At 46.1% G+C, this 14947-nt stretch overlaps 1 protein-coding gene across 1 annotated transcript in view; it reads left to right on the top strand.

The window, feature by feature from the left end:
* LOC119440204 (three-prime repair exonuclease 1-like) overlaps nucleotides 1-14947 on the top strand; it is a 163876-nt gene that overhangs the window by 21745 nt on the left and 127184 nt on the right. Inside the window, exon 4 of the mRNA XM_049661037.1 lies at nucleotides 6718-6857. Within this exon, the coding sequence (XP_049516994.1) occupies nucleotides 6718-6857 (140 nt within the window). The remainder of the gene's footprint in view (nucleotides 1-6717; nucleotides 6858-14947) is intronic.

The following is a 14947-nucleotide window of genomic DNA, read 5'->3' as shown; positions in this document are numbered from 1 at the left end:
CGATGTGCAGATTGGATTCAAATCATGTAATCTGGCAATCTGCGAGCGACAAGTACAGATTTGCCTAAACAAACTGTGTAAGTGGGCGGATGAGAATGTGTTTAGTCTAAACCCACAGAAAAGTACCTGCATGCTTTTCTCAAACAAGAGAGGAATATTACCAGATCCCGATATTTCTCTGAATGGAGAACGTCTATCTGTAAGCTCTCAGCATAAATTTTTAGGTATAATCTTTGATTCTAAACTCACTTTTATACCTCACCTGAAACATATTAAAGAGAAATGTCTCAAAACAATGAATCTACTGAAGCTTCTGTCACGCACATCCTGGGGAAGGGACAGGCGATGCCTCTTGAGCTTGTATAAGAGTCTGATACGATCGCGCCTTGACTACGGTGCAGTAGTTTATCACTATGCTGTGCCTAGTGCTTTAAAGATTCTCGATCCTGTTCACCATCTGGGTATCCGCCTGGCTACAGGTGCCTTCAGGACTAGTCCTGTAAAAAGCCTGTATGTTGAGTCCAATGAATGGTCCCTAGATATCTAAAGGACATATTTAGCTTTCTCGTACTTCAAACCTGAAGGTAGAATCAAATGTTGAACACCCATGTCACACACTTGCGACGAATCCACTGCCAGGCTTTCTCGTAACCGCCCAGCTTTGAGGACTCCTCTGTTCCTGCGTTTGGAAGCAATGGCAGAGGAAACGGGTGTCCCATTTAGAGAAAGCTTCTAATGGCTCCCACTTGCTTTCCACCACCCTGGGAATGGCAGACCATCCAGTGTGACATCTCTTTTGTACAAGTATCAAAACATGCACCTGAAGCGCATCTACGTTCTCACTTCCTTGAACTTCAAGCCAAGTACTGCTGCGAAAAATTTTACACAGATGCTTTAAAGTCTCCATCTGGTTTGGTTTATGCAGCTCTGGGAGCATAGTTTTTAAAATCGGGTGCATTAAATCCACACACCAGTATATTCACTGCAGAAGCATTTGCCATACTCACGGCCGTAAAACATATAAAGGAGACACATACCACTAAAGCTATTGTGTTCACAGATTCATTGAGCATCGTTAGAGGTTTAATGAGCTTACAAAAACATCAGAACCCTGTTTTTAATAAACTGTACTTATTGCTATGTACAGCGTATATGTGCAACCAAGTCATTGTTCTTTGCTGGGTACCGGGCCACAGAGGCATAGTAGACAATGCACCTGCCGACGAAAATGCTATGTCAATAGCCTATAGTGATACTGATATAAATATGCCCATAGGAGTCACAGACCTCAAACCCTTCATACGACATCACTTGAGGAAGTATTGGCAAATCCAGTGGGATACCGAAGTATTAAATAAGCTGCACATCATAAACCCAGAAAAAGTACTTTGGTTTCGCATATCGTCACCACTTACCTTTACACCCAGCATTTTTTCTGAGCAATGAGCCGCTTTTTGATTTTAAAACAATATTAAAATTTTTAGCCGAAACCGACATCTTAAAAGTCATTTGGCCCGGATACTTGTAGCACGACCTCCTCTTGGAGGCTGCAGCTGCAATACAGGCATATTTGTAAGCACGTGCCTACCAGCCCTTGCCCCCAAGGGCTCTTTGAGGTACTAGTGCTGCTGTCACCTCCACGTCATGCTAAGTATTCTTCATCGCACGTATTTTATTATCATAGCGCACATCACAAATCATTACGGTTATTTTAGTATATTTATATCCTCTGTATTTTACAGCGATTAATTTTAGGCCCCTTTACAGCCACATTTATCCACCATTCTTAACTCATTTCATCATTTATTAACAGACCATTCATTACTCATCACTACATGCATGGTGCTCTTTGGCCATATCTGGCCCTTGTGCCAATAAAAACTACACATCAATCAATCATCAAAAATTACAAAAGGAGACATCTCCCTTTTTTGTATTTTGATCAGCTTTGCTGCCAAAAACATACAGACACATGTGCGAACGTACAGACACATGTATGATCAGCTTTGCTGATCGCACATGTGTCTGTACGTTCCTGTTCTTTGTCCGTTGTCTTTCTTTTTTTGTTTGCAATGCTTTGCAGATCTTAATGCCGTAGAAACTAGCCCAATCCCAAGTCTTGGTTTATTTCACACATCTGGGGTGCGACGAGAGCAGTCGGTGGTGGCTGGTGCTCGTGTAAGGCCAGCGGCGAGTATGAAGACGCCGCTGCTTCTACGTTCGCCATCGATGCACAGCAAACAGTCATGTACCAGACGCAGCCAGAGCTGGGAAGCGTGAAGAAGGAAGAATTATGGTAGAAAAATATACTCAGCCACTGGGAGGACGGCAAAATGGCGACTACAAATCTGCATGTTCGCCTTCGGTGCCAAAGCTGCGAAGCCGTCACACCTGCAAAGGCGAAAACACAATTTACATGGAGCATGAAGCTCTTGCATATGAACAGCTCCTTTATTAATATTAAAACAACTAGACAAAAGCAAAGGAGTGTCGGAAGTGTACGTATCATAGCCTACAGACCCTGCATATCTAGGGTTTCTTCCGTTCCATCTTGTGAGGCTGCAATGAAAACCGATGGAACTGCCTCACCAGCTTCAGTAATGTTTAAGTAACTGTTCGTGCACCCAAAAATGCAACATGTTTGTTTGGATTTGGTTCCACATGGTATTTTGGCCACAAAAAACAAGAAAGGCAAGACATAATCAGCCAACGTAGCTGGCAGCTGCGCCTGCGGCACCTGGCTGGCCTGGCCTTCATATATGCCATAACATTTGCAGTGCCACTGCATTAAGGTGCCAGTGGTCCAAGCTCATCTCGCACCCGGTGTCTATAAATGAAGGTTTGCACTGTTTTCATTCCTTGTTGGTTTGTGTTGTGAGGTCCACGACATAGAAAGGCATTTCTTGGTGCTGGGTTCTTTTCTAGTTTTTTGTGTCGGTAGGGAGTTCCTTGCTGCTTGTAGTGAACAAAACATGCTGCAAAAAGTGCAAAGTGTGCCTTGAAGTAAGGAACATGTCTTGCCGCTTGGCAGGGGTTAGACAGGTTGGTAATGAGTTAGCTTGCAGATTAAGTTGGAATGTTCTCATTCATATCTTAAATGATGAGCACAATATACCAGGTTGTACTCTGAAAAGTATTTGTAAGTTGCACTCTAAATACTACTGAGTCACCAAGTATTTTAATGATACCAAGTTACTTTGGAACGTGTAATACAGTAACTTAAGGAACGTATAACACAGTAACTTAAGGTATTTAAAGGGCCCCTTATTAGGTTTGGTTATTGAAAATGCACTACCAAGGTGTTTATTACATTTCCAAGTGTACACAGCTGTGCACTTTGCAGGCCAGCTCGCTGTATGGAATCTTGAACGATTCCTCTCTGAGTGTCACGGCTTGTCACGCGATCGCCATCGGCGCTAAGCCGTCGACGGGGTATACAAGCCGGTTGTTCATTCCGTACTCCAGCGAACACAGTGAAAGGGTCATAGTAGGGAATAAACAAAAAAAAAGATATTTATTGACTGACAATAATAAAATAAGAAAAAACACAAGAAAACACACCTGAATTTGATATAGCTCAATGATGGCGACAAAGAAAAGTGACGAGCAATTAACAGTGGATATAAAAATGAAACTGGGTGTGGATCAAATATACAAGAATACACTTAACAGCAGTTCACTAAAACAAAGTTCAAAAGAAAAACGATGTCATACATGTGGCCGGGCAGTCGCAGCGAGTCCTTAAACTGTGAGGTCAGTGTGCAGAGATTTCCCGAAGAATGCTGGCAAGCCAATCTTGTTGAGGTGGATGTGATTGCTGGGCTGGGTTTCCTGGGAGTCTAGATCTGACGACTTCTCTCAAGCAGATCTCAATCTGCTTGAGCTAACTTGAGGCAACTACTGTGAGCTTCGTTGCAGACGTTGGTTTATCGTCTCGTATGTCAAATACAGTTAAACCTGCTTATAACGAACCTCCATATAACGAATTCCTGGATATAACGAAGTTTTTCTATTCCCCGCCGTTACTCCATAGAAGCACATGTATTTTAGACCTCTACGTAACGAAGTGGCAGCGGGAGACCCCCTCGATATAATGAATTTTCTCCTCCGACAACCTAAATATTTCGCCCCAAATTTCGTCATTTTTGTGTGAGCAGCAACCGGACGCACCTCCGCCACGACTGAATGCGAAGTGAGCGCACGTGTGCAAGGCAGGCCTGCATCCCTCGACCTGGTGATCTTGCCGCCACGGGCGTGACCTTTCCCCCTCCCTTCATTCAAACCTGATCCTGCCGCTTCCTGCAGCTGGCCTAGCCCGCCAAGCCGGCACTCTCTCCTTTTCCAGTTGATGTTGCCGACACGCTGGTACACGCTGTCACACATCACACTCAATGAGCGTGGACACGCACTGTCAAACGCTGGCGGCGTGTGGAAACGCTGCTGGAGAAGCGAGCGAAGTGACCTTCGTGCTGGTGTCCATCGCTTCAACGCAAACTGAGCGCCAAGAACACACAGCACGCACAAAGCTACGAGCCGCCGACGCACCTACACTGCTAGACTCTGCCCCAGCGCAGATCGCCTTCAAGATACGGCCCCCGCGACCGCGCGCCGCCGCGCAGTATGCAGTTGATGCCAGAGTGCAGTACAACGCCGATCCGCTACCCTCCCCCCTCGCTCCCTCGCCGGTGCCTCGAGCACAACGGAAGAAGGCCGCTTCCTCCCTGCTTTTCTTGAGCGCGCGAGATTTAGACGTGGTCGTCGGCTCCCCTCGCACGTTCTCACTCGCACATACAGCATACGGCGCGCGGCGACTGCGTTGTCGCCCTTGGACTTTATACGGAATATTTATGAGCCAAAACCAATTTTAGGGCTACAACGCGTCATAGACACCATCTTTAAATAGCAAATACAGATCTCAAGGGCCATACTTTTGCTGGCGGAAACCGAAAATACATCATAGTTGTTGCCCCCGGCACTTTGGGCGGCCAATGCCATCGTCAAGCCACCAAGCCAAGCGACATGAAAAGTCAAAATGGCCGCTTGGGCCGGCACGGGGTGGCAGTTCGCAACGTATGATGCGGGAACGGTCCCACAGTTGTGACGCAACAGCAGGGTTACCAATGCATTGGGTTCTATGGGAGCTATGCTGGGACCGGCTGAAAACGATGTAACAGCCGGGAAAATGCAGCCCCCGGGAACGTAACAGCGGGGTTCTACTGTAACTATATACGACGCTACGACGCCATCGTGACGCATGCTCTTCGTTTCCGATGCCTCGCGCATGTGCGAAATGACACACGTCCACGCATCCACGCATCCGCTACCTGGTGTGACATTCCAAGGATGAGTGCTTCGACGAAAACGGAAAACGGGTGTGCGTTACAATTGAGGGCGCGTTAGAATCGAGTAAATACGGTAAGCGGTTTCTGTTTCGAATTTTCGTGCCGAACCTGCATATAACAAAATCTTCTTTATAACGAAGTTTTTCGGGAATTTGTCAATTTCGTTATATCCAGGTTTAACTGTAGTTCATTGGAGCTCCGACGTTGCTAGGCGGCCCATGTGATACTGGATGGCACTAGCTGCTTGACTTCTGCTCTGCAGATTGCAGGCTCAGCTTCTAGACTGATTAGCGGAAACTAAAACCTGCGCTTAAATAGCATCTCCTTTCCCCAGGTTGGGGAACGGCAGGTATGGTTGACAGTTCACCTAATTATTTCATTGCTCCTCCGAAAGGTCTTGGCCGCGCCTTTTAATCAGGGGCGAGAGAACGGGTGATTCTCCCCCACTGTCAGAGGTTGCGCTCCTGCACTGCACCACACAGACATACACGCACACCCTTAGGTTCGTTCACAAGCACAGAAGCAACCGCGGCAGCCGGCCACACGGTGCCATATTCTCGGACAATACATAGGCTGCTAGCAATTTGTGGACACGGTACAGCGACATCACATATTTCAGGGTTTCTGGAAAGCACTAGACCCCTCCAGTCTTCAGCAGCCCAATCAAGGCACGCACAGGCCAGAGAAGACGCAGGTGTTCTTACAAAGGACTCTCGGGGCATGCATCAAGGTCGTGCCAACAAAAAAAAACAAATCTCCCTTTTTTCGGCTGCTTGCCCGAGTGACTGGCAATACCCGTCTTGCTTGGCCGTTCCTACACCCACAACATTTTGGTGCCCGTTAATCTACACGTCGATGACTCGAAACTATGCCGCACCATGAGCCCACGACGTTTTGGTGCCCGTTAATCGGCGCGTCGCTGACTCGAAACTATGCTACACTATGACACTGAGAATGCACTGGTAGGTAAAGGGCTGTCTCTGACTTGCCAACTGGGGGGTATTGGCGGCCACAGTGTCTGCTGCGTCAAGACAGATGTTTAACCACACATGTAAAGTGGGAAGAAGCAAGTGGTAGTGCAGGCTTCCAATTGTGCCACTCGCTGGGGACTGAAGAGAGTTGACCAAGGTATGCGGGTTTCTGCGTTCGACTTCCTGTGCTTCACCTCTGTGAGAAACTGTTGTCTTGATCATTCTCCAAACTGCTGGTACAGCTGGCTTGCCTGGTCTAGGGCATCACCAAGTTTGGCGAATGGCCACCTTATGGCACTAGGGTTCTTGTATTTGCAAATACCTCTGCCCGATTTCGGCCCAGCGATTGTGCAAGAAGTGAGTGCATTGACAGGTGCCTTTAGCCTGTGCCTTGTATGTTGCAGGTCTGGACGCCATTCTCCTGAAGGACCAGGGCCTGTTTCGTAAGGCTCAGCCTGCGATTCGTGCCTTTCTTTCTGTCCTGGCTCCACCAATCTGCCTTCTGGCCCACAATGGCGACCCTGCTGACTTTCCCATATTCATAGTAGGTACAAACTTCTTTATATAGATTGGCAATAGCCTTTCTTTGCCTCTCACTGCAACATTGTAACATTGCAACAAGTACTAGTAGTGAGCAGCAGCTTTATTTTACAGCGATTGTTTTCCTTTTTCGACGCTTATCATTTTGGTTGTGTTGAGTTGCTGACCCCTTTGATAGTGTTTGTGCAGCAGCATGCAACACAGTAGGTAGCGGCAGATGAAATGAATTAAGGAACCTGAGCCCAGCACAATTTATCTTGTGCACAAGTCAAGGGTGAGATTCCCTTGGAGATAACAAAACTAAATGGCAGAGAACTATGCCTCAAGGTGTGGCAAAACAGCAGTGCGCACCGCGTTGCCATGAAGCCACACCTCCAAGTAAAATTTGCATATAACCCACACCCCAACTTCATTGTAAACTTCTTAAAATTTTTGGTCCGAGTTATACGCGTGAAAATACGTTAAAATTTGCATCCCCGCAGAGGCGTCTGCGTAAGCAGGCGTTTGGTGTGTTGCGACACCACAGGCCCCAGCACATGAGGGTTGGACCCTCCCGCGTGTAGCCGTGCTAGCCGTGTCTGGGGAAAGGGGGATCCTGGGGGTTGAACCAATGCTGGGTGTTCGGACCTTTAAGGCACACCTCTTCGGCCTCTACTTCACATAGACAGCACCCCCGGACTGACCCACCCGAGGGGAAATCAGCAGTCGCCTTTTCCTGCCTCTCTTTCCAATCTTCGTCTTTTTCTCCTGCTTTTTCTTCTTTCCTGTCTTCTTTTGTCTTCTTCTTACTTCCGAATTTCCGGCCGGCAAGGGTTATCTGTGTGTAATGTATCCACTCTTGGGTATGTACATTAGGTTATAGTGGCGGTGCATAGCTGGCACCTGCAGGTTTCTCGTAACGTGTAGCGTCCCCTTGTTGGGCTTGGCAGTGGGTGGCTACCAACGCAGCCGAATTTTGAAACCATATTATGGCAGAAGCGTTCCCCCGACTTTCAGATCGGCCTCTGAAAAGAGGTCGCACCGATCCAATCTTCCAATTTACCCTCCGAACTGACCTAGACACCTTCCCAAAATATCATGTCCTTCATAGTGAAGGCAACACAAGCGTAAGAAAACTCTCACCCTTCCTTGTATCGAAATCCCTCGTAAACATGATTGGACCTGACTACAAAGCCACAAATATGGCTAGCGGAGACCTTCTCCTTGAACTGAAAAAAAAAAGACCAAGTTGAAAAGCTCGCCCAACTCACCAGTATCGGTGACATTAATGTAACAATCTCTCCACATTGCTCCCTAAATACAAGCAGAGGAGTAATATCAGAAGATTTCCTGAATCTCAGCGATGAGGAGCTGCTTGAAGGTTTCCAAGAGCAAAATGTAATTAAAGTACAATGAATTACACTTCGGCGAAATGACCAACAGATCCACACGAAACACGTAATACTAACATTTGGAACCAGTACTGTGCCCACTTCACTGGATGCACGATACTTGAAAATCAACGTCCGACCATACATACCGAACCCGAGGCGGTGCTTCAAGTGCCAGAGGTTCGTTCGGTCATGCATCATAATCATGCAGAGGCAAAGAAGCATGTGCAAACTGTAGTGCCAACGACCATCCTTCTGACAATTGCAATGCTCCAGCACTTTGTGTCAATTGCAAGGGAGACCATCCAGCTTGCCCACGGAGCTGCCCTTGCTGGAAAAAAGAAAAAGAAATCATCGCAATCACCGTAAAAGAAAAAATCTGATTTTACAAAGTGAGGAAAAGGCTAGGGGCACTTACCTCAAGTTAGCTATGCCAGTGCGGCGCGGCAGGGGGCAGCACCACACTGGTTTCAGGAGTCTACAGGGTCCATGCACAGTGTACCCGTAGAAACTCCATCTGCCCCCTTGATGGCTGCAGCCAGTGCTGCGCCATCATCATCGAAGACGGGCCGACAGACCACAGTGTCGCAGGGCCCAAAGTTGAACCGAACTTCACGGCGCGAGGAACGCGTTTCGGTGCCTGGCTCTCGATCGTCCAGCACCTTGGAGAAGGCAATGGAGGTCGACCCGAAAACCTCGGCGTCATTGATGCCAAAAGATCCGCGCTCTCTGGAGCGTGCCAAGAAGGAAAAACTGCTTGTAACTGCTCCGAGAAAGGGACCGGTAACCTGAATGGTTACCGTTCTCGTAAATAGCACATCCCTTTTAACACGTCACCTACAACTTTTGAATCCATATACGTCAGTTAATATTCTCAATACCATCACTATGACGTTTATTATACATTGAAATTGTGGAGGCCTGATCAACAATTTAGGTGACATTAAAGACTTGCTAAACAACCTCTCACCTGTAGCATTCTGCTTACAGGAAACAAATCTAGGCCCTAAATATACACATTTCCTTAAAGGTTTTACTGTCATACGAAAGGACCGCAAACACTTTAGCCGTCTATCTGGGGGAGTCGCTATTGTTGTGCAAAGCGGCATCCCTACACGAAACGTTTTATTAAATACCTCGTACGAGGCTGTAGCTGTCACCGTTTTATCTTATAAAACTGTCACCATCTGTTCTCTGTACATTCCACCACATTCCCATTTCACAACTCGAGACCTGGAAAATTTAACAGAGCAGTTGCCGGAGCCTTTTGTTTTAGTAGGCGATTTTAATGCACACTGTACCCTTTGGGGCAGCGATAAAACTGACCAAAGAGGGCAAGTTATTGACGATTTCATTTTATCGACTAACGTTGTCTTTTAAACTCAGGTGCACCAACGTATTTCTCGCCTACCTCACGGAACTTTAGTTGTCTCGATTTAGCCTTCTGCTCACCATGTGTTTTTAGTGATTTTAAGTGGGAAGTCCTGGACACTTCATATGGAAGTGATCCTTTGCCGGCAGTCATCAAACTATCACCCACATTACCCATCATAAACTCTAAGCCACGTCGCTGGAAGTTACAGCATGCGGACTGGCCTTTATTTATGGAGAATGCAAAACTAGAAGAAGTCCTTTCACCAGAACTTAACATAGATGAAATTAATGAAAAACTCGCAGCACTCCTAATAGCAGCGGCAGAAAAAGCAATACCCTATTCATCAAACATTGTGCGAAAGAAGCTAAACCCCTGGTGACACCAGAGTGCACACAAGCAAAGAAATAGCAAAATAAGGCTTGGGGTATCCTGAGAAGGTACCCCACTTATAGTAACCTTGTAAACTTCAGACAGGCTAAGGCGAAAGTGCAATATGTCCGGAGGTAAGTGGAAAAGTCATCAGGGCAATTATATGTCACTGCAATTAACAGTTCAATCACATACAAAAAGTTGTGGGATCAGCTCAGGAAATTCAGGGGAGACTATTTGTCATATACAGTACCTTTACTCACAACTCCAGGCATGCAGACAGCACTACACGAACAAGCTGACATACTAGGTGAACACTTTTATAATGTTTCGAGCTCAGCGAACTACTCCGATACATTTCTAAAATACAAACAGTCTGCAGAGAAACAGAGATTGCCTATTACATGAACATCAAATGAACCCTACAATGATCCCCTAACACTTCAAGAATTAAATAGGGTACTTTCTGCTGGCAAAAAAATGGCAGTTGGCCATGACCGCATTCATTACTCAATGCTTTCCCACCTTTCACTTGCATCCTAAAAGCTCTACTAGTATTTTTCAACAAAATATGGGATACAGGCATAATACCAAAATCCTGGAAAAACGCAATCACAGTACCTTTTTTGAAAGCCAGAAAATCACCTATATCTCCCAGCAGCTACCGACCCATTGCTCTCACAAGCTGCTTAGCAAAATCCTATGAAAGCATCGTAAATGCAAGGCTGACATTCATTCTTGAAACACAAAATATACTAGACATTCACCAGTGCGGTTATAAAAAGAACTGCTCAACAACCGATCACCTTGTCCGACTAGAACAAGAAATACGGAATGCTTTTCTGCATAAACAGCATTGCCTTACAGTTTTCTTTGACCTGGAATAGGCTTACTACACCACTTGGAGATTTGGCATACTAAGAGATCTAGCGGATCTAGTGATCCGTGGGAAATGCTCCAGTGTCTAGCCGACTTTCTGTCTGACTGAACATTTCAAGTCCGTCTAGGAACAGCATTGTTACGCATATTCGTCCAGGAAAATGGTGTGCCACAGGGATGTATACTAAGCACAACTCTGTTCGTGGTGAAAATGAACTCCATAAATAGAATAATTCCATCTTCTCTCATGCATTCATTATACGTCGATGATCTTCAAATTGCGTGACGAGGATCAAACATGGTAACTTGCGAACGACAAGTTCAAATCACATTAAATAAACTAACACAATAAGCAACCGAGAACAGGCTTCCATTTCTTCACAGAAAAAACTGTCACTGTGGTCTTTTCCCAAAAAAGGGGCTTATATCCAGACCCTGTCCTGAAGATGCACCAATCTGTTCTACCAGTTGAAAAAGAACACAAGTTTCTAGGCGTTATGTTTGATAAGAAGCTAAACTTTATAGCACACATAAACAGTTTGAAAATTAAAGCGAATAATGCACTGAACGTACTTAAAGTCTTATCACGGAAACACTGGGGCTCTGACTGGAAATGTCTTCTGCATATATACCGATCTTTGGTACGCAGCAAAGTAGACTACGGTTGTGTAGTCTGTGGGTCAGCCAGACCGTCTTACCTTAGGGGACTAGATCCAATACATGATCTAGGCATAGCCTCCTATATACTTTCTGTGCCCGCGCAATCACTCCAGGAGCGCCGTTCAACCTCCTTGCCTGACCTCCTCGCAGGTCATCCGCTAGGGGCGTTGCTACCCCAGAATAGTTTGCTAGCCGCCGTGCATGGTTAAAGGAGGGAAAAATTGCGTGTGCACGTCTCCATTAGTGTCATATCGAGACAATATTAATTTGCCTCGCCTGCCGACGGTTTGCTGGTTTGCTGAGAGATCACCTTTCAAACGTGGGAATGATTATCGATTATTCAAACATTCCCACAGCACCACCACTGTCTCTTCTGAACCAATGTGTAGAAGCAGTCAAAAGTTTGGATGCCAGTAGGGGCCTTGCTTAATTATTTAGATATGATCTGGGTGCGCAGTGCTGAAAATATGATGGGGGAAACAAGGTTGGTCCCTTTCAGGTTTTTGTCCGTACTCTCATTTTCAAAGGCGAGGCAGTTTCTCAACATTTTTGAGAGCCGTACGGCTGCTGTGTATAGATCTGTGTCAGCTTGGCACCAAACTGTAACTCAATCGTTGACAACCTCCGAAGGAGTGTTAGGTCTAGCTGCGAAGGCAACATAGTTGTGGTGAAAATTCACTGCTAGCCGTTCTGGTAGCAGGCGGTAAACTGTCATAAGAAGTTTGCCGCTACGCTAGTGCATTCTTGTCGGTGATTGGGCTTGAGACACGGATGAGACTGAGGGCCGTAGAAGTGGCATTTGGGCCCGTGGGTAACCATTTGACAACTGCAGCAATGGTTCCTACCAAATGTCTATGCACTTACTGGACAGAATGGTTTAAGCTTGCATGTTGGCAGAAAGGACCAAGATAAATTTGTGTGATGCAGCCTAAACTGCTGGTGTCACGCAGTCAGTCTCATGTTACATGTATGCCTTTCAGTATTGTGATGCCCATCACGCTGCGCAATGGGCTGATACGAAATTGGACCTCAAATGTCTTGAAATTTGAAGTACCGTATTTTCCAGTGTATGAGACATGTTTTTTTTTTTCTAAATTTTTCGTCGGAGCATCGTATGGAACGGTGCGACTTATGTGCATTTTTTTCCCGGATTCAGTGAATTCAAATCAAAAATTCAAACCGCCCCCCCCCCCCCTCCCTCCCGTGCTGCCTTCCCGCGAAACCCTTGTGTGCGATTCGATTCACCGTCGCATGCTTTCACTTGCATATACAGCATACGGCAAGCGGGGACGATGTTATCTCCCTTGGACTTTATACGGAACATCGTGGCAACCACCATGGCAGAAATGCGCCTGGAGTGTCCGTGTCATTGCTATCGCAATTATATAGAAAATATATGGCACCCATACACTTGCGCGTGACTCGCGTTCAGTGAGTGAAACGTCACTGTAATTTTTTTTAATCACTTACTGAAGAAACAAGTGCATGTTATACACCGGTGCAACTTATATATACATTTTTTTTCAGACTTATAGACCGGAAAATACGGTACACTAAAGCACACCGCCATGCAAAAGTCTGTAAACAAAATTTCTCTGCTGCTGGCATTGTAAAAGCGAACAAAATTTACTTCTTACTGCACATTAATTTCCTATAGAATATTTTTGTGGCCCCACCATGTCCGAAAAATCAGGTCAGCGATTAGACAGCCATCACGGGATGGCTGGACACAGAATACCACAGAGAATGCTAAAAACAAGGAAACCAGACACGGAACAGTTGGTGCCACTAAGATAGACTACAAATAGGCATGGTTTTTTGACGCGCTAATAGAATCCAAAAAGACAAAAGAAAGCTAGCATGTGATCTTGTACAGCTGCAATAAATTCGACTGTTAGTTGCCCGTAAAAAATTTCAGTCATGATAAAACACTTGTGATGAACAATGCGATGTCCTCGAGTTGTCATTGATCATGATTGCGATCGAGCACATTGTGGGAACATCACATTCAACATTTGAGGTTGGGTGAACAAGCCAAAATACAAGGTCTGTCCCAAAAGGTTATGCAGTGAGTCAGCAAAAATGTGGGTGATGGTGCAGCAGTGCTGCTCTTTCTCCATTCAAAAGGATTTGTCTGCCTGGAGTACAAGCCGGAGTGCTGTATGGCACGGCAGAATTTGTGTGCACTTTTTGTGCAACCCACTTCTTAGTCTGTCGAAATGACGATCGAAGAATGGACGGAACGAAGGGCAAAAATGGTGCGGAAAGTCATCAAATGTTGTAAAAGGCCTATGGAAAGGTTGCTCTGAAGGACAGAACTGTGTTGAAGAGTGTCCAGAGAAGGCCGTGAAGACTCCAAGGATGATGCAAGATCAGGACACCCCACTGCCTCGTGCGAAGTAGAAAATATTGATGTTGTGCGTTCTCTTGATCTCAGTGAGCACCTAATAGCTGTTGGAATGATATTACAGTCTAACTTCGTTAATACGTACCCGCTTAATGTGTAATTGAGGTTTAAGCGTAGTCACGAAGATTCTCCCACCCAGCCCCCATTGAACCCCATGTATTGGCTGACCGCCGTAGTCGCCCATTTGCCACCAAATGGTTAGTGCGTCCTATTTTCTGTCTAGTTCTACCCACACAGGCACAAAACCGGCAAAATCTCATGTGCATGGACGTTAGATTCTCGAGCTGCGGCACCCGGACGACAGTCGCCAGCGATAGTGACCTTAAAACATGGCCACCATGACGTATTTCCTGCTCATACAGCTGTTGCCGAATGCAGCGCACAATAGCATGGCCTTTGAGATTGGCTCCAGTAACATGAAGATGCTGCCGGTAGGGGGTGAAAATTCGCGAATCCAATTCAAGTAGTAACCGCACAGAAGCACATTTTATTACGATAGCAATCTTATGGACACTCCAAGTGCATTTCTGCCGTCACTGTGGTCATTGCTTTGAGGTTCCATATAAAGCCAAAACACATTAACATCGTCGCTGCGCGTCGTACGCTGTATGTGCAAGCGAAAGCTTGCGAGGGTCAGCTAAATCTCACGCGCACGAGGCTGCGAGGTACAGTGGGGGAGGTAAAGTGTTCTAAAAAATGGGTAGTGGGCTGACAGAGGGCCGCGCACTGACGCAGTTTGTGTCTCACTCGTGAGATGGCGCCACCATCATCTTCCATGTAAGCGACCGGGCTGCCGCCCTCCGCGCGAACGTTAATTAGCCACCACTTCAAGCACAAACTGATGAGCAATTCATCGGCATTTTCTTTCCATTTTTGCATGAGTGAATTCTTGCTTTGGCCATTGTTCTGGCATCTGTGATCAGCGGGAGCAGAGTGCAAGGCATGCTGTAAACCGCCAGTTTTGTGTTGCGGTAGTGAGCTGTCACTTCGAATAAAATACAGATCTCGCGGTTGTACTGCCTTTAGAGCAAACA

The sequence above is a fragment of the Dermacentor silvarum genome, chromosome 1 (genome assembly GCF_013339745.2).
Source record: "Dermacentor silvarum isolate Dsil-2018 chromosome 1, BIME_Dsil_1.4, whole genome shotgun sequence".
Taxonomy (NCBI): Eukaryota; Metazoa; Arthropoda; class Arachnida; order Ixodida; family Ixodidae; genus Dermacentor; species Dermacentor silvarum.
This window is presented reverse-complemented; position numbering and strand designations above follow the sequence as displayed.